This window comes from Apiospora phragmitis, assembly GCF_038363925.1.
Source record: "Apiospora phragmitis strain CBS 135458 chromosome Unknown utg000010l:1.0-9815664.0:1.0-9183399.0, whole genome shotgun sequence".
In the NCBI taxonomy this organism is placed as follows: Eukaryota; Fungi; Ascomycota; class Sordariomycetes; order Amphisphaeriales; family Apiosporaceae; genus Apiospora; species Apiospora phragmitis.
This window is the reverse complement of record NW_027117409.1, coordinates 5,014,424-5,033,967: the sequence shown is the minus strand read 5'-3', so window position 1 is coordinate 5,033,967 and position 19,544 is coordinate 5,014,424. Positions and strand designations below refer to the sequence as shown.

The window sequence follows — 19,544 nt, the reverse complement described above, 5'->3', positions numbered from 1 at the left end:
TACGTTATAATAAATAAAAAAACACCTTGATATTATTATAAAAAAATAACGAACGAGTATATTTTTAATATTTATTAATATCTTTCATTATTACACACTTTCACCTTTTAAAAAAATAACGAGAACACGGTATAACTTTAAAGCCGAAATCGTTAAAAAAAAGTAATAAGATTATAACAACGAGCAGTAAAACTCTTTAACTTAAACTATAGTTTTTTAATTCGACTTTATATTATAATAAAAGTAAGAAGGAAGGAGAACCTATTAAAAAAAATTCACCGACGAAAACGATAAAACACAGTACTTATAACGACTAACTACTTTAAAAATAAAGTAAATAAAAAAGGGAGGATAGTATTACGACCTAACTTAACTATACGGCTAGACTTATACTCGGCACGGCGATATTATATCTCGAGGCGTTTACGAAAAGCAGTACTAAGACTTACCTTATCGATTAATATTAACGAACTTACTTATAATAATAAATATTATACCGCTATAATATTATAATAATTAATATTATAAAAATAATACGATATAACTATCTAGCCTTAAATAAACGAAGGTGAACGAAATTATAAAAATAGCTAAGAACGAGTTACGTAATAAATAAAGCTTAACGTAACTTAGTAAACTAATACTAAACAGTTTAGTAATATTTAATTAAATAATATTAAATATTATTAAATAATACCGAGTAGCTTAATAGTATTTAATTAAATAATATTAAGTATAATCGATTAAAACTAAGTAATAAAAAGATTAATAAAAAAAGACTAAATATATAATAACGAATATTCCTTATATATTTTATATAAACGCTTTATTATAATACGTTTAAACTAATTACTATACTATAAAATAAAAGCTTCGGAAATAACTAAACGGTTATTTTTATTTAATTTTACGCCTTAAGTACTACCTCGCGGGGGACTAACCCGCCGATCGTAATACTATACCTCCTCTCTAAGGGCATACCCTTATACTTAGGGCGATAAACTCTTAATAACCGTATAATTTATTTAAGCTCGATATAATTTTTTTTAAAGCTTTTATATAAAGAATTAATTCGTATAAAGCCTTATTTATTTATTAGCGATCTTATTTAATAAGTATAAAAATTAAACCTACGTTTTTTATTTAATAAATATATTTAGTTATTATATTATAATATGTTTAAATTAATTATTACGCTATAAAATAAAAGTTTTAAAAATAACTAAACGGTTATTTCTATTTAATTCTACGCCTTAAGTGCTACCTCGCGAGGGATTAACCCGCCGACTATAACACGCTCTTTATTTTAATAATTAATTTAAGTATTAATTTTAACTTATTAATAAGGTAAATAGCTTTAACGAAACTATTATAAATCCCTTTAAATCTACGCACTTTAATTACCTTTATTCCTACGGTTATTATATATTATATTAATAGAGGCGGACCTTTATCGCACGTTTAGTTACTTTCTCGTATTATTAATATAAACCTTAGTACGTTTTACTAGGTTTCTTTTAAAACCTAGATAGCGTTCGTTATATAAGCGTTATATATTAAAACTATTATTTTTAAATTTTATATATAGTGATTATAATACGTTTTAAATTATTAAAAGCTCGACTTTATTAATTCGTATAAGGGTAATACGATTTAAAATAGCGTCTCTTCGAGATATTAAGTTTTTAACTTTACCAGTAAGCGTATATAAACTATTCGGTTTAGTTTATTATACGACTAAGTATATACTTATATAATATCGCGTAGCTCGCTTTATGTATTAAAGTTTCGAATTAAGATCGATTTAAAGGTTAAAAAAAGTCTTTAACTTATCCTTTAAATTATTAATAATTAAATTAAAATAACTTCCTTTTTTATATCTCTATAGCTTTATATTACGAGCTTAAACTTCTTGTATAGCTTCGTAGTTTTACCCTTAATTTTTCGTATAAGCCGTGTTTTAAAAATTCTTTAACCGGTATACTTACCCGGGTCGAATTAAATAAATTCGAAAACTCCTCGTGCAACGAAATTATTAATCTTTTCCGCGTTAGACTTTTAAAATAAATATCCGAACGAAATAATAACCCCGTTTTATCGAAGCTTAACTACTAGGTCGTAATTCTTTTATCCCTTTTAAATAAGGAATACGGCGGTTAAAACGTTCCGGAGTAAATATTTTTTAAGTCGTCCCCGGCTACGTTATATAAGAGCTACCGTAATTTCCTCGGTTATTAGTTCGGTATTTAAAGTATTTACCTGCTGTTTTAGATCTAGTTATATATCCGGCTCGTCGTACGGTTCTCCGGCCTTTTCCTAGTAGTACGACTTAATTTAAGTTACTCGAAAAGCTTTTAAGCCGTTTAAAGTGTCTACCCGAATTATATAGTCTTTAATAACTACTATCTTATATAGTTTAGTTTATCCTTCTCTTTTTTACTAAATTAAGACTTTACTTCGAAGCGGGAGTATTAAAATATCGTGGATAACTAGTTTATTCTAAGTGTTTAAAGCTTAGTAAATATCGATATCCGCACGTATCTTCCGGAGTATCTTTATTACTTTCCGTACGGCTTCTCCTCGTGCTTAGATCTCCGGACGATGATAAGTTCCCGTCGATACGAGGGTATATTTCGAATACGAGTAGGGTAAATATTAAGCTATTAAAGCTAGCCGTATTATTTAAAGCTTTAACTACTATTTAAAGAATTATTTCGGTATTTATTTAATAACCGAAATTATTTTATAAAATATCGAAGGTTCTTATTATAATGCGTTTAAACTAATTACTACGCTATAAAGTAAAAGCTTCGGAAATAACTAGACGGTCATTTCTATTTAATTCTACGCCTTAAGTACTACCCCGCGGGGGGACTAACCCGCCGATCGTAATAGTTCTACGTAATAAAATATATATTCGTTTAACTTTATTTATTACTTAATAAGCTTCGATAAATATATATTTATAAATAATTCTTATTATTCATATATAATCTTAAAACTCTTTTTAAAAGTATATACCTAGATTATATAAGATATAATTAAAGGGTCTTTAATATATATATATATATATATATATATTTAATACTTATAAAAAGTATTTTAAGTGTTTCGTATACTAAGTAAATATAAGAATATAATCGTTTAAAAAGATATATTTAAATTAATTACGTAAAGTACGTTTTATTCGTTAATATAAATAACGTTTATAATAATTTCGTAATTAAAGTAGTATTTATTTTATAACGAGAATTTAAATCTTTATAACGCTTTATTATATAATTAATATTAAGAATAAAACTTTTAAATCTCGTTAAAAATAACAGGGTTAACGTTATCGTAATCAGCGTTTTTTTTTAAAATATAAAGTTTCTCTGTACAAAGGTGTCTAAACTATTAATAGAGGTGTCGAAACTATTTTTTAATAAAATATAACGTCGCTTTTATACGGCCGGTATTAAAAAACAAGTATCTTTATTTTTTAATTATAAGAAATATTTCGCCGTTTTTTTATATAATAAAATTAAAGATATAATTATAATACGCTTTAAATTAATCGGCGTTATATAATAAAAGTAAAAAAAGAGGTTATAATATTTAAGATATAATACTTAATTATTTTAATTAATGAAATAAGCTTTAAGTTTTTAAACTTAATTTCGGCGCTTTTTAAAGTTTAATTAATTTATATGTTTAAGTTCTCTTATATATAAGCCTTTACTTAAAGCTTTTTAATTATTAAAAGCAGGGCGGCGCTAGTATTTTAAAACTTTCTTTTTAATAAGTTTAATTATATAAGCTATTAAGGTTAAATTAGTCGGCTTATATAATAACCTTTGAAAAGTAGATATCTTTATTAATAAGCCGGTAATAGAACGCGGTATTTATTAAGTAAGTAATATTTTATCGTGCATTTTTTAAACTAAGGTAGTCGTACTCTTTTTCGTTATTTTTTAGCTCTTCCTTTTTCGCTTTTTAGTTTCGAATAAAATCTTTATATTCGTCTTAGGTAGAGAGGTCTTATTTAACGTTATTATATATTTAAAAGTATTAAGTTATTATATAAGTTCGCTTTTTAATTAAATAGTTTATTAATTAATAGCTAGTCGGTTTCCTTTCGTGCGATTATTTATAAACCTCTTATTAATTAAGTACGTGTTCGCAGCTAGGTTTTAATATAGTTCCTTCGTTAAATATCGTTCCGAGAGCTTTTAGTCCGCTATTATACTTAATAATGCGCGAAAGTTTAAGAATAACGCTTTATATATAAGCTTTTAATTAATAAAGTCGGTATAAGCTCCGGAATTTCTTAATAAGCTCGTATAATTAAGGTATAAAAAGCGATCTCTTTTTTAAATCCCTTTTTAAAGGCTCGTTATACGAGTTAAAGCTTATTTAACAAGATTTTTAAAACCTCGATAAATTATTCCTCGGCGTTTTAACTTTTTACTCGTATAAAAGAAGTTATAATTTAGTCCGTAAAATATTATACGTAATTTATTATTATATTAAAGTATAAATTTATAAGGTGGTATATCTCGTTTTATTTTTTTCGAGTTTAATATAGTTAAGATTAAATACCTTCGCACGGCCGGAAAGAATATTCGAAAAGATCACGTAGTACTAGTCCTTTAGTATATTTAGCCGTCGGTATATTTTAATAAATATCCGTACTTTATTATAAAAGATATTATACGGCTTGCCGGTATAGTTATTTTCTTTTTTTATACCTTTAAAAAGCGACGACCTTATTTTAATTAATTTTACCGTTATAAATAGCTCGGCTTAAAAGGATATTATACTTTATAACGTACGTTAAACTAGATAATCGTACGGTCTAGTCCGGCGGTACCGGAGTTAGAGAAGGAAAAAGGACGATATCTTGCGACGCTTAAGTACTTAAGAATTTAGGGTTAGACGTCGGGCCTAGAGTTTCTTATAATATCGCGAACGATTACTCCGTACGGAGACCGGGTGTCTCTCGCTTAGGCGGCGGTTGTTCGACTATTTATTCTAAGAAAGAGTATAGAATATCTTCTTTTCGAGTTTCCAAAGTCGGTTTTATTAGTTAGTCCTAGTAGTGTATAAGAGCGACCGGTAATATTAAGCTTACGAGCTTAGTTTTAAAAGATCCGTTTATTAGTATATCGATTCTGTATTTTTTAAAGTAATTAAAGAGTTTTTTTTAGAACGTATAATTAATTTAATCGAACTAGTACTTAGTCTATTCGTTAAACTTAATAATAAACGACTTTTAAAAAAAAGTCTCTTTTATTTTTAATATATAATATTTTAAAAAGTATTATATAAAGTACGTCGTAAATTATTTAAGCGATATCTCTTTAAAAAGTATTTCTAAAGGTTCGAGCTCTTAAAAATTAAAGTTAACGTTCTTTTTTTAAACTATTAATAAAATTTAAATATATTAAAATATTTCCTCGTACGTAATTAGTTTAAGGTTTAAATTTAAATTTAAAGTCGTCGGTTTATCTAGATTCGATACGTTTAAACTCGCTCTCGATTCGTTAATAATAATTAACTTTATTTTAATAAAGGTTAACGCTTTATAAGTCGTATAATAAAGTTATTTAAATATATAGTTATATATAGCTTAACTAGTTTCGCGTATAATTCGTAACCTAGTCTCCTCTTAATAATATATACTCGGAAAAAAGGGTTCCTCCTCGTACGGTTAATTTAATTCGGCTCTTCCTTCGAATCTTTAACGGGCGGAAATTCTCGGGGATCTTTAACACGGTCGCCCTTATATCGGTAAAGGCGTAAAACCGTTTCTTTATTCTTATTAATTTATAATCGCCACGAGTAACTATTAATTAATATTAAATAAACTATTCGTACGTATAGAGGTTTTAAGTTTAATTAAAGTTATATTACTATATTTTTAATATTTTCATTTATCTTTAATATAAGCTATAAGGGGTATCGTATACGCTTTTTTATAAAATAAAAAAGGGGTTCGTACGCGCAGGTACGTAGCACCTCTTTTAAAGTAGTATAGAAAACCTTAGTTCTTACTGTTTTAATAATAATAATTATATATAATGATAATTTTTAATTATATATTAATATATTAACGTAAATATCTTATTTTAATTTAAACTTAATTATTTTATTATTATAAACCGCTTTATTTTTTACGGCAACGTTTATATAAGCGTATATTAATTTTAATAATAAATTTCATATATATAAAAAAGTAATTAAAGATATTAAGCTAATTAAGTTTATCTTTAATATTTTATTTAATTTTTAAGAATATATTATAATTTTTATAGTTTTAATATAATTTAATTAAATTATCGTTCGTTAAAATTTAACTGTATAAAAACTGTTAATTATTTTTATTTAAAAGTTTTAAGTTTTTTCTCGGCTTATTATTTCTTATTAAAGTTTTAAAATAATAATTTAAAAGCGTTTTTAAAAAGTCGTCGTAACTTTTAAAAACCCGTTATACTTTTATTCGATGAAATTTAATTAATTATTATTTTTCATAAGTTTATTTAAATAAGGTTTACATTAAATCAGCGCCTTTTTTAATAAAAAATAAAGAGATATAAATAACTTATTAAATAGTGGTTTAAAATATTTTTTTATAAAATTATTAATAAGCTTTAATTTAAACGAGGAATTTTTAAATATTCTCGCTCGTTTCGTTAAAAATTGTCGGCGTATTAATCTTTATCTCCTTTTTAAGTATAATAAGAGTTTAAATAATATTAATAATAATATAAAAGAGGCGTATTTTTTCGCGTAGCTTTTTAATATTATAAGATATTTATTATAATACCTCTTTAATTAAGAGCTCGTTGCGCTTTTTTTTAAGCTTAACGTTATAGTGTTAATAGTTAATATTCTTTTACTCGAGATTCTTAATTCGTTTAGCTAGCGCTTCTTAAATAGGGCCGTCGTCGTTATCGTCGCTATCGACCTCTATGGCGAGGTCTCGTTAAAAGGTGCCGGGGGTGGTGATAATAATTTTTCCTTATCTAGTAAGGTAATTAAGTTTAAGTATAAATATAATTATTATAAAGCTATTATTTAAGGGTTTAAATAGCGATTTATAATAATAAAAATAGTTTAATTTTAATAAACATTATTTAAGTTTTAAAATAAACTTAGTAAAATATTTTTAATTTTATATTAATAATATAAAAAAGTTTTTAAATGTATAATAAAAAAGGCGCTTTATTAATATAATACATAATAATATTTTAAGTTATAGTATAATAATAAAAGTAATTAAAATAAAAAGTATTTATATTAAATATTAATTATTATTATAATATTAACTTTAATAGTTAATTAATAGTATAATAAGTTTTATTATTATAAATAAAGTTATATACGTTAATTGATAAGGTTAAATCGCGCTTAAAACTTTATAAGCGCTTTAAATTATTATTCTTTTATTTAAGAATTTTAATTCGTTTAATTAAAGTTTATTAAATAAAGCCGTCTTTATTATTATTAATTTTATAATAAAGTTTTATTAAATAGTATTAAAAATAATAATTTTCCTTATTAAATAAAGATGTTAAACTTAAATTTTAATATAATCTTTATAAAGTTATTATTTAAAGGTTTAAACAATAACTCGTAAAAATAAAACTAATTAAAATATAATAAATATTATTTAAGTTTATATTAATAATATGAGAAAATATTTAAACGTGTAATAAAAAAACGTTTTATTAATATACTAGATAATAATATTCTAAGTTATAAAGTAATAATAAACGTAATTAAATAAAAATATTTATATAATAATGTTATTAAACTTATTTATTTTATTAAAAAGTTAAATTAAGTATTAAAATAAAAAGTATTTATATAAAAGATATTTATTATTATATATTTAATTTTAATTAAACGAGATTAATATTATTAAATTAAATAATACTAAGATATTTAATAACGCTTTATTAAACTAGGTTTTATTTTATTATTACGTAGTTTCTTTAATAATTATTTCGCTTTATTTATTTATTTAATGCTATTTATTATTTATTATTTATCCTTGAGTATAATTTATCCTTATAATATTAATAATAATGTGATATAATAAAGCTTATTATTAAAAGCGAGTTTATAAGCATTACTTTACGAGGTAGCTCTTTATATTAAATTTTATATACGCTTTAGATTATTATAAAGCCGCGGTAAAAATAAGTTTAATTATATAATTAAACTAAGTTATATTATTATTATTATTTCTTATATTAAATTATAAAAGCTTAAAAATTTCTTTCTTAAATTATAATTTTTTAAATATATTAAGCTTTTTAAATTACGACTTAGTTTTTAAAACTTTTTATATAAAAATTTAATAATTAATAAAAGTAATAAACGCGTTATTTAATATGTTATAAATTTTAAAAACATTTAATTAATATAATTTAATGTTTAAAATAAATATAATATTAATTTTTTCTAAAATATTTAAAATAATATTTTATATATATTAAATAACTTTTAAACTAATAAAACTTTTAATTATTAATTATTAAATAAAATAGTAAATTATATATATTTTATTTTTTATAATATATTAAAAAAGTTTAAATATAAATTTATATTTATAAAGCTACTTTAATTTATTATTAATATAATCGACTTAATACCGATACTTTTATATAATCACCCTTTAATAAAAAAAAACCCGATGATTTACCTAGACTATATTCCTTCGCTTAAAATGTACCATCGGCCCATCCCTTATTAAGACGTACTCATCGTAAGTCTATATCTCAGGTACGTGTTAGTGACAAATCCCGCCTAGCATTCAATGAGAACTAACCTGGTATTGAGCTGCTTCGCGACGCCCAGCTTTACCTTTTGGGTCGCCGGCGCCGAGGTGGTTGGCCGGATCGGGCGCCACCTCAAAACTGAGCACGATTTTTGCCATAATGATGGACACTCTCGGCCAAGGCAACATTCTGAGCTGGGTGAGCACTAATTCCATGTTCGCTGATTATCCACCGCTCGGGGTTGAACCTGAAGGGCTCGGGGTACACTTCCTTGTTATAGCTCGTCGAGCTCGTAGCCTGTGCCCATTTCGGATCTACGGCACCGAACAAGAAGTGAAATAAATCCTTGCGCTTTCCAGTGTCGGTGTATAGCTGCTCCATTCTCGTAAGATCGGACAGGCATTTTTCGACGAAATCTTCCCATTCTTGAGCGCTGGGGGACTAGCCATGGCCAACAGCTTGTCCAAGCCCCGGGGTTTTCATCCATACCCAGAGGGAGGCAAGGGGAGAGAATTCAATGGGATGCACGAGCTTCACAAAGTCGGCCATGAGGTGCGGAACATATGTCAGTTCACTCGTGGGATCATTCATACTGAACGACTTGCCAAAACAAATATCACCCAATATATCGCACACGAGGTAGTTGACCCAGTCTGCCATATTCAGCGAGGCCGACCATTCTGCTCCTTCCGAAATTGTCTGTCCAATGAGCTCACCCCACCGATCAGTATTGGAGTGTATGCATGGCTCGATGGAGCGCATGGCTCTGTCAGAGAAAGCATTATTCAGGACCTGCCGCTTGCGGCCATGAACTTCAACGGTAGTAATTCTCCATGTCGTCAATGCTTCGATGGTATGGGGCCAGACCTACTTATTACAAAAGAGGGCAAAGACGGTTCTCCGTTGGCCAAATGGAGGGGAAGGGATATTAAATTCTTATGATACGGCGCCTATCGTGTCTTGTACATAAATGCTACCTACACTAGATACTTCGGAGGTATATCAACTGCGGATGTTGTCGGTCATCCTTCCGTACCCGGGGATTTGACTAGGCTATCGCTGCACGCTTGTGAAGGCAAGCTTCAAGCGAAGCAATAAGAGGCATACATATTGCCCTTGAAGCAGTTAAACATACCACTAGGACAAAAGCCGAAGCGCTGACGCTGACCACAAACGGTATGTCGGTATATGTCTTGTCAGGGCCAACAGAAGCACGGTAAGGCGGAATTGCTGCCATATGCGGCTCCATTGAAGCTCCTCGGCACAGGTGTTGAAAAGGAAGATCCATAGGCAGAGGCCGAGCTAATGTTGACTCGGAATTATATTGACTGACCTATGGAAACCAGGGAGAACGTGAGCAGGAGCAAATTAGCAACTGCCTACCTAGAGGCACAGCGCCAGCCAGCCGCCAGGAAGGCCTACCCCTATGTATTCAACCGACTAGCCATTAGACGCAGCAGGGACACTCTAGGCACAAATATGTGCTGATAGGGCTGCAAACTGATTTGCGCCCCCGCTCAGATTATAGACTCTCTATGTAATCGTTTCCATGGACCTGAAAATGCAATGCGCTGGGTTAGAGGCCAAGAAGCCCTGCTAAGAACGCCTTTGCCCATGTGATTTGACGCCTCTTTGATGATGATACCGTGAAACTCCGTTCGGATGCACAATCCTTGCAACACGCCAGAAAAGCAGTCTCGCAATCGGCGAGACAACACAACCCGCTAGATACATGCAAAATCTTCAAAAGTAGCATCGGAAAAGCCGGCCGAGGCACTAACGATACCCGGACCGCTTCTTCTTCTCCTCCTTCTTTCTCTTCAGTTCCTCGAGAAGCTGTTCTTCTCGACGATCCTCCAATCTGGCAGCCCTCTCTGCTCTTGTTTCTTCGTTATAAATATCATCCATGCCAGCTTCCATGTCGCTCGAGCCATCCGAAGCATAGCCGTATTGGCGCGCATACGGGTTATCCTCGTCGTCGTCATCGACCACGAAGTCGTCCAATTCTTCATCGTATTCATCGTCATAACGGTCGCGACGAGCGGCTTTAGGTGGTGCAAGTAGACCTCCAGGAGGGCGTCTTGATGCTGCCCCCTTCCCGGGAATCGTTGATTTCTTCGTGGGCGGCGCAGAACGTGCCGTGCCGGCATAGCCTGTCATAACCGGGCCCTTCTTTTTTTTCTCGGGCGCATCGCTACCCGAAGAGGTAGGCCGACTCTTGCTACCGCTCTTGGCATCACCAGCAGCACCGCTTTTGGGCACAGGCCGAGGATTTTTCACTTGTGAAGCGCCACCCTGACCTGACCCTTTCGTGCTTGTTCCATTGGCACCTGGTCTTTTTCGCGCCCTTGGTAGTCTCCCTCTCCTTCTTCGGCAGGGGCTTTTCGAGCGCTTTGTGCTGGATAATCCCTGCTTTAGGCATTACCTGCTGAGCCTTTGCAGCTCGGGCCATGATCTCGGCGAAAGACCCTTTCTTGGGTGCCTTGGACGGCTCTGAAGCACTCGAGGTAGTGGGCGAAGGCCTTGCTGGAGCAACCTTGGAAGAACCAACCGCTGAGGAAGGGAGCTTCGGTCGCTCGGTCAGGTCTTTCCTGACAGGTGGGGGCCCGCCAGATTGACGATTCGCGGTAGCGGTACCCGTGTAGGGCTTTGAGGTTGCAGGTATCGCAGAGGAAGGTCGTTGTCCGGGTTGGGATGTAGAGTGTTTTGTGGTGGGATTGGGAGCACGACCGGATGCTGGAGAGGGTTTCCGGGATACCGAGGACAGCGGTGGTGCTCCATTCTGCTGGGTTCTGGCGGTTTTGGCAGTGGTGCTATTGCTTGCATCATCGTCGGCTTTGCGCTTCAAACCTATGGTAGTGGGCGTCCTGATGGACGAGGGCGTAGTGTTGGCGGTGGCCTTCTCGCCCGTGATTTCGGCCAACAAGTCGGAAATCTGCGGAGACAAGGAGTCAATATATCAAAACCTACACAACTGGGGCATGGGGTTGTAGCCGTGGCCAAACCCATCTCAGGATGACAAAAGTTGCGTGCACTTACCGGCATCTTGATCAGTTACTAACTGCAGTATACTCTATCGATTGGGGCGTTGAAGAACTGCGCAGGGGTGATGGGGTTTGCTGTCAGACGGAGTCGTGTGCCAGGGACATGATAGAAAATGTTGTCATGCGTAGTGGCGTTGCGCTCACTAAAGATAGCGCGACTGTTCTGTTTTCGGTTGGGAAAGCTGGAACGTGGATAGAGCAGGACCGGGACAGGGTCGAGACCTGTGGGCGAGCGAGGATGCAGCGGCCGTAAAGAAGGATGCACGCGATACCGACGCTGAGCTCGAAGGGAAGTGAAGGGAAGGAAGTAGGTGCGTGTGAAGGGAGTACGGAAAGAAAGAACCCAGGTTGTTCTTATGGACAGACAGAGACTCGAGTCTCTGGCGATAATGGAGAACCACGTCGTCCTCTCATAGGCTGGGCTCGGGATTGGATGAGCCTCTAATAATGCGCTAGCCCAGGCTTAGGTCCCAGTTGTGAAAGGTACAGTCGTAAGAGATTCCAGCAGCCTAGGTAAGGAGCCTAGGTAAGGTAGCCTAGGAACTCAAATCGACCTGATGTTTGGCTGCAAGGGAGACGGTAAAAACTCGATAGGAGACTATGCACATAAAGTAGTAAAGCAGACATAAATATGTACATACATAAAACATCGCTAGTATAGAATGCATAATAGGAATGTTTGGCTGTAGACTGTGCTAGGTAAAGTAGGTACCTAAGGTAAGCAGCTAGGCCCACAGGGCGTGGGCAGTGGGCAGTTGTCAGTGCGGCGTGGAGGCTGATGAACATACATGAGCTCTGCACTCCTTTGGTCCACGTGGGAGTAGGCAGGCAGGCAGGCAGGCAGGCAGGCAGGCAGAGTGAGCTGCGCTGGGTTGTTTAGTAGCCCAGTTGAAGAGGGCAGCCAGCTACCTAGCATGTAACATGAATCTGTCCCAATAATTTTTCCAATTAGATGACGTACGTAGGAACAGTCAGTCGATAGCACACTTCATTAGCTACATTAGGTACTGTTCAAGTAACGCGAAGAGAACTGCGAAGAAGTGCAAAACACCCGCCCTCGAAACAAAGGGACGGTTTAAACGCAGATGAGCGTCCAGCTCATACAAAGGGAAGGTGCTTTACGTATTAGCCTACATACTTATATAGTTATGTCATAGGTAAACGAGGTTAGGACCCTAGTAGGTAGTAAAGGACTTCTGGATGGATGAACATGTCTATTGGGGGGCAGCATCGAACAGGCATGTCATAAGGATATTCAATCACCCGCAGCTGGACATCAATCAATCGATCAATCAATGCCTGCTGTGTCGTAGGTGTACAAAGCGAATGGCGGGGTTGTACAGTTTTGGGCCACCCAGAAACAGAGCGTGAGCTTAGTAGCAAGAGACGACCCTAATCAGGTGACTCTTATCGGATATAGTGGAGCTCCCGGAAAATCGATGCACCCACCAAGACACAGGCAGCCCACCTAATTTTGGACAGCTGCTTGAAAGAGGCCGACCTTTTCTCAAGGCACTGGGAGATCAGAAATATTCCATCACCAAACTACCCCCCAATTCACAAATTTCCTCACGGACTCGAAGACTTCAGTCTCCGCCCCAACTCGCGGTTAAATTGATTGATTTCTCAAGTTCCCCAAGACAATTCGTAAGAGGCTCTTTTCGCAGCGCTTGGATTTGGAATCTCATCTAACACGGGCCGCATCTAGTCACCACTTCCAAAATGAAGCACCTCGCAGCTTACATGCTCCTCACCCTGGGCGGCAACGCCTCGCCCTCCGCTTCCGACATCAAGCAGGTCCTCCAGTCCGTCGGTATCGATGCTGAGGAGGAGCGTCTCGAGAAGCTCCTGTCTGAGCTCAAGGACAAGGACATCCAGGAGGTACGAGACACTGTTGGAACTGCTATTTATTCTTGGGGATACCATTACTGACATTGCCATCTTTCAGCTGATCTCGGAGGGTTCTTCCAAGCTAGCTTCCGTTCCTAGCGGCGGTGCTGGTGGCGCTGCTGCCGGAGGTGCTGCCGCTGCCGGAGGTGCCGCCGATGCCCCCAAGGAGGAGGAGAAGGAAGAGGAGAAGGAGGAGTCCGACGAGGATATGGGCTTCGGTCTCTTCGATTAAGCGAATCGTCCCGGATTACGACGCTTACGGAACACTGAAGAAGTTATGCGAACATGAGACTGCAATGATCTGGCACGCTATCGGCATTAGGTATACGAGCAATCTTGCACTTCCTGCATATGACGACTGCCGGATGCTCAGGAACGTTTAGGTCAATTACGACCATACAAAAGGCACAGTCCGACTTCTCAGAAAACCAATATCTCTCCGCCCAATATAGTGTGGCCTGTGCGTATTTTCGACGTTGCGTTGCCATGATTTCCGATGTCGAGGTAGGTTCTCTCAGCTACGGTAGTATTGCTCGCAACCTGCTATGATGACGTGTGTGTAAGTTGCTTCCGTAGACAAAAAGGTAACCCGGCGTGAGAGTAATCATGGCGAATGTTAGAGAGGAGCAGCTCCTTGCCTTGGCGGCGCATGGCATGGATCATCTCTTCAAAGCATTCCATACCGAAATGGGTAACACTTTGAAAAAAGCCCAGGCTGAATACATACTGCTGGTCCAACTTTACTTTATGCAAAAGGCAATCAAACCGTTCATTACAGTTTCTTGGATAGCGCGACCCCACTTCCCTCTTCTTTCCCACTGTTTCCCGAGCAACGCCCTATGCGCGTCTGATTGGGCGATGGAGCACAAACTAACAAGAGCCACGACAAGGATTCCCTTTTGACCCGAGCTTCCTACCCACGATATTATGCTGCCAACGCGAACCCATAATCTTTTGCATATGCGCGCCTGCATTGCTGCAATCTCCCTCCCAGATCGCATTTTCTCGACCATGAGCAGCCCCGACGCGTAGAACATTGCTTACAACGGCCCAATTGTCCACCATCAACCATATCACTTAGAAGTCTTCGCTTGCAGGCCGCTCTCTTGTTTTGGTTAATAAACCGCAACTCCGTCCCGCGATTGACCCTGGCGAGAACGACGTTTTCACGAGCAACCATTAAAAAAAGAGAGAGAGAGATCTCACCAGGGAGAACGAACAACAGAAAATTGGAATGACGACCGCGTCCCCCGCATCCGTTGGCTCGAGCCATCAATCCGTGCCGTCACGGAAACCATCGCTGAGATCGGGATTGAGGAGAGCTTCATCGCGATCACAGCTCGACCGTGCCTATCGAACTCGGCCGCTTATCCGAATCACGCGTCTTCCAGGTCTCAATATGCCGCCAACACCACGTCCCACGCGGACAGCTCCGATGATGAAATACCTGTGCCTATGAAGCTCAGCGCCCTCACCAAAGCTTTGCTAAGCGATGGCGGATCCGCCGACCAACAACGTGCAGCCCATCAATCCATGGCTGCTGCATCGGCAGCTACACGAGGAGTTCGGACTAAGCTCAGAGCCACCGCCCTTCTTCCCCGGTGTCAGCGGCACAAATACAACCTCAAGAAGCCGAGAAGCCCGTCAAGAGGCGCAGTATCCTGAATACATCAGCGGCATCCCGGGCCGAGGAGAGGCGGCACACAAGAGCGAGCAGTGCTCAGGTATCTTCTCGACCCGCCTCGCCAGCACGTAGCCAAGCTAGTCACGACGGAAACAGCCCTGTGCGGAAGAGAGTCGTCAGGCTAAGCACCACTCCGGGTGTTGCAGCGCAGTTCGGCGTTGTAGAGCCATCAAAACGACGATCCACCTCGCTATCTGCCTCTCAGAGGGGCCTTGCTAGGCCACCTAGCCGAGACAGTGTGGTGGAGGAGAGGGCAAATGCCTCGGAAATCCGGGACGTAAATACGCCTGTTGCTCAGGCTCCTAGAAGTGTTCGCATTGCGGTTGGCTCTTCCGGCGGGAGGGGTCATTCATCCGGGTCATCGTCTAGAAGAACAGACCCTGCATCCCAACACCAATCCGAGAATGATGCGCCGGAGGAACCCGTCACTGCTCCACGCCCTTCTTCTGGCCTTGGCCATGGCAGCGGGTCCCGGGCTGGGTCTCATGGATCGAAGACACGATCGGAGGAAAACCAGGCTCTGCAGAGTGCCATGCGTGTCAAGAGAGTGGGGAAAATCCCCGGGAGTTTCCTCAGCGGACCGGCGCGACGAGGCCGGAGGCGCCAGAGCGAGGAGGACGGTGAAAACGAGGGAGAGATGTTGCCCCTGAGTCAGGAGGAACCGGAAAGCCAACTGCCTCAGGACGGACTCGACTTGGAACCAGCCGACAACCATGCTTCATCCTATTATGTGCCCGACCGCATCGCCTCTGGCAGCCCTTCTAGTGTGAAAGGCTTTGCCAGACGGGATCAAGAGGCATCTATTGCCGAGCATGGACAGAGTATACTGTCTAGGCGGGCGTCGCCTGATCGAGAGGAGATTCCCATCCCTCAATATCAGGTCCCACCGCCACGATCGGACTTACTAGTCCAGAACGGCAAAGAGAACGAGGCGCCTCCCACCTTTAGAAGGAATAAAGGTTTTGAAAGCAGTATCCTCGAACCTAGTGCTGCCAAGGTACCTTCCCGCCCGATGAGCGCACAGATGGGATCCATGCGACCTGCTTCCCCCGAGCGGAAGCCTCTGTCGTCCATCAACCAGAACACTCCGAGAAGGGCAGCCCCTGCGCCTCCGCCAAAGATGTCTATGCTTGAGGCGGCCACCTCTACGGCTGGGGCGGCCACTACCCAGCAGGCATCCAGAAAGAGGAACTACATGAAAGTCAACGGGAAATACTACACCCGGATCGACTCGCTTGGCCGTGGTGGAAGTGCCAAGGTATACCGCGTCGCCGCAGATAATGGGAAAATGTTTGCTCTGAAGCGGGTATCCACCGAGAACGCGGATCCTATGACAATCCGCGGCTTCAAGGGGGAAATTGACCTGCTCAAGAAGCTGAACAGCGTCGACAGAGTCATTAGCCTGATTGACTGGGAAATGAATGAAGAGAAGCAGGCTCTCAGTTTGGTCAGTCGCTCCATTTCTCGCCGACTATGCGTCAATTGCTAACATTTCGGCAGGTTATGGAAATGGGAGAACTGGACTTTAATTCGCTGTTACGGCAGCGCTACTCGTCAGAGACGTCACAGTTCGATCCCGTCTTTGTTCGGTACTACTGGCAGGAGATGCTCGAGTGTCTGGCTGCAGTGCACTCTTGCGATATCGTCCACTCCGACTTGAAGCCTGCCAACTTTGTTGTGGTTCACGGACGCCTCAAGCTCATCGACTTCGGCATTGCCAACGCCATCCAGACTGATGAGACGGTCAATGTCCACCGAGAAACACAGATCGGGACACCTAACTACATGAGTCCTGAGTCGTTGCTCGATTCTAACACAATGGGGCCCGACGGTCGCCGCATTAGCTCCAGCAGTCGTGTCCCTGGCGCTCCCAAGCTCATGAAGTTGGGCAAGCCGAGCGACGTCTGGAGTCTGGGCTGCATCCTTTACCAATTGGTCTACGGCAGCCCACCTTTCGGCCACATCCCCAACCAGATGCAGCGATGCCAGGCCATCATCGACTGGAATTACTCCATCTCCTTCAAAGACCGCGGCATGGGAAATGTCCCCGTACCGCCTAGTCTGCTGCGTACGATGCGACGGTGTCTCACCCGTGACCGGGATCTACGACCCACGTGCCGAGACCTGCTCAGTCCGCAGGATCCCTTCCTATATCCTGTCGAGTGTGGCGAGGGACAGCTGCCGCTGAGTGAGGAACTGCTCGGCCGCATCATTCAGAGCGTAGTTACCAGATGCAAGGAGAGGATGCCTACTGAAGCCGAGGCGCTGAGCGTGTGGCCCAGCGCATACTGGGGCAGCATTGCAAAGGCTGTTGGAAGGGACCTCGCCGGTCAGGATAAAATTTTGTAATGGATTATGGCTAATTATACCTGGGTTACGGTCACCAACGCGGAAGGACTGGATATTCAAGGTTGATGGGATTAAGACGGGACAACTTTGAATGAATGAATGAGGAATGGGAGTGCGGTTGGGGCAGGGAAGGCTTTTTTCCTTTGCTTTCCATGTGTTGTTTTTTTTTTGGGGGGGGGGGGAGGGGGCCCAAAATTGCGCCCGCCCCTTTTTGTATTTCTCGCCGTTCGCTCATTGTACCAAAAGGCGGATCTTGTCTTTAGCCACGGAGTTTCTTGGGGGGCTTTTTGGCTTAGGAAGGGCGAGGTATCTATCTTGTTGGTTGATTGCTCATTGCGCGTTACATCTATATTCCCCCTTTGACGCGGCAGCTGTTTTACGCTGCGCTTTTCTCTTTTCTTGTTACAGAATGTTTAATTCAAAATGTCAACTTGGATATGAAGTCTCGAGCTCTCGGTGAAGTACTGCCTCTTCCTTTGTATGCTTATTGTACATATGGGTGTTACATTGCCTGGTCGAGGACTCTTGAAACCCCCCACCAAGTTGAATCTAGAGCTCTGTACGGGTTGGTGATACACTTTTGTAACCATGCCAATACAAATGGTTGCCAATATTCCTCCCTGGCATATACCGACGTGTCATGTGGCATATGGCCGTCCCTCGGCTGGCTGTTACCCAGGGGGTTGCTCTCCAAAGCCCGGCTTGCCCTTACAGGCCGACGGCCTCGGGGCCGTTGATTTTGACCTCGCTGATGCGCAGGATGGTAAAGTGGTGCTTGCTCCTGACATGCTTGTTGCGGCGCTGCCGGCGCTTCGTCTTGATCTTGATGCGCATGGGCTCCGTCTCGGTGCCGAGGATGGTGGCGCGGCACTCGAATAGGCGCTCGTCGACGTAGGGGCTGCCCTTGAGGGTGAAGTCGCGCGATCCCAGGGTGCTGGCGCGGTCGAGGCGCAGCACGTCGCCGGGGACGACGCAGGGCATCTTGAAGGGCAGCCGGATCTGGTCGCCGGCCGTCACCAGGTAGGGGCGGCCCCAGATGTGGACCGTCAGGTAGTGCGCGGGCTGGGTGCGCAGCAGGGGCAGCAGCTGGGCGATGGTGGCCTGGGATGCGCTCGTGGGCTGGTTGACTTGCTGCGGGATGCGCGGGTAGAGAGCCTCTGGCGCCTGGGGGGTTGGGGACCGGGACTCGGCCACCAGGGACGCCGCCTCGGTAGGGTTTGTTGGTATAGCCGAGGGCGCCGTGGCACTTTGCGCGGATATTGTAGGCGATTCACTGACTGTTGGCGAGTCCCTCCTAAGTGGTGTTGTGGATAGTGATCGGACAGGCAGCTTGAATTGAGCGGCTGGCCGAGGTGTGGAGGGAGCTCGCAGCTCGAAGAGAGTGCGAAGGAGGGAGCGACTCATGTTGACGAGGTACTTCTCAGCTCGTTAGCCACCGTCGCCTTTTGGTGATTGAGATTGATTGGGGTTGGATGTCGAGCAGCCCGTCCAAGTCGTCCAAGTCTCGTCTCTACTTGCGTCGCCGAGTAGGTCCAGTAAATTCTTCCATTCGAGGTGCCACTAGGTACGGTACTACTACCGAGTGACGGGGATCTCGAGCTTAACGTGCGCTTTACCGCCTGCTGGAATTATAGCGGAGCCGGTGTGCCTACAGCCAATCAGAGGGCTGGATAACGGTTTATCCAGCAATCCCGCCTACAATTTTTCGATAAGTGGCGGGTCCCTCAATTGCATCAATTACTTACTACTAGGTAGCGAAGCAGCAGCAAGCAACCGCTCCCACACATCTCGACCTCGCGTAATTGACCT

At 40.1% G+C, this 19,544-nt stretch overlaps 5 protein-coding genes across 5 annotated transcripts; 2 read left to right on the top strand and 3 right to left on the bottom strand.

Moving 5' to 3' along the window:
• Positions 1–8,900: 8,900 nt before the first annotated feature.
• Positions 8,901–9,530, bottom strand: PG994_011296 (uncharacterized protein; the record flags this gene model as incomplete). The annotated part of the gene is made up of 2 exons (XM_066862705.1): positions 8,901–9,209; positions 9,258–9,530. 2 exons carry the CDS (start codon positions 9,528–9,530, stop codon positions 8,901–8,903), a joined length of 582 nt encoding a protein of 193 aa, XP_066711815.1.
• Positions 9,531–10,544: 1,014 nt separating this feature from the next.
• Positions 10,545–11,813, bottom strand: PG994_011295 (uncharacterized protein; the record flags this gene model as incomplete). Its single annotated transcript, XM_066862704.1, is given in 3 exon segments — positions 10,545–11,063; positions 11,074–11,703; positions 11,808–11,813. The coding sequence occupies 3 exon segments, from the start codon at positions 11,811–11,813 to the stop codon at positions 10,545–10,547; spliced, it is 1,155 nt and encodes a 384-aa protein (XP_066711814.1).
• A 1,721-nt stretch (positions 11,814–13,534) lies between these two features.
• On the top strand, positions 13,535–13,934 carry PG994_011294 (ribosomal protein P2; the record flags this gene model as incomplete). Its single annotated transcript, XM_066862703.1, has 2 exons — positions 13,535–13,693; positions 13,761–13,934. 2 exons carry the CDS (start codon positions 13,535–13,537, stop codon positions 13,932–13,934), a joined length of 333 nt encoding a protein of 110 aa, XP_066711813.1.
• Positions 13,935–14,929: 995 nt separating this feature from the next.
• On the top strand, positions 14,930–17,735 carry PG994_011293 (uncharacterized protein; the record flags this gene model as incomplete). Its single annotated transcript, XM_066862702.1, is given in 3 exon segments — positions 14,930–15,265; positions 15,283–16,833; positions 16,887–17,735. Coding segments are annotated over 3 exon segments (2,736 nt in total), but the record flags the coding sequence as incomplete, so codon positions are not given.
• Positions 17,736–18,443: 708 nt separating this feature from the next.
• On the bottom strand, positions 18,444–19,139 carry PG994_011292 (mitochondrial 54S ribosomal protein bL21m; the record flags this gene model as incomplete). The annotated part of the gene is made up of 1 exon (XM_066862701.1): positions 18,444–19,139. The coding sequence occupies one exon, from the start codon at positions 19,137–19,139 to the stop codon at positions 18,444–18,446; it is 696 nt and encodes a 231-aa protein (XP_066711811.1).
• Positions 19,140–19,544: the final 405 nt, after the last annotated feature.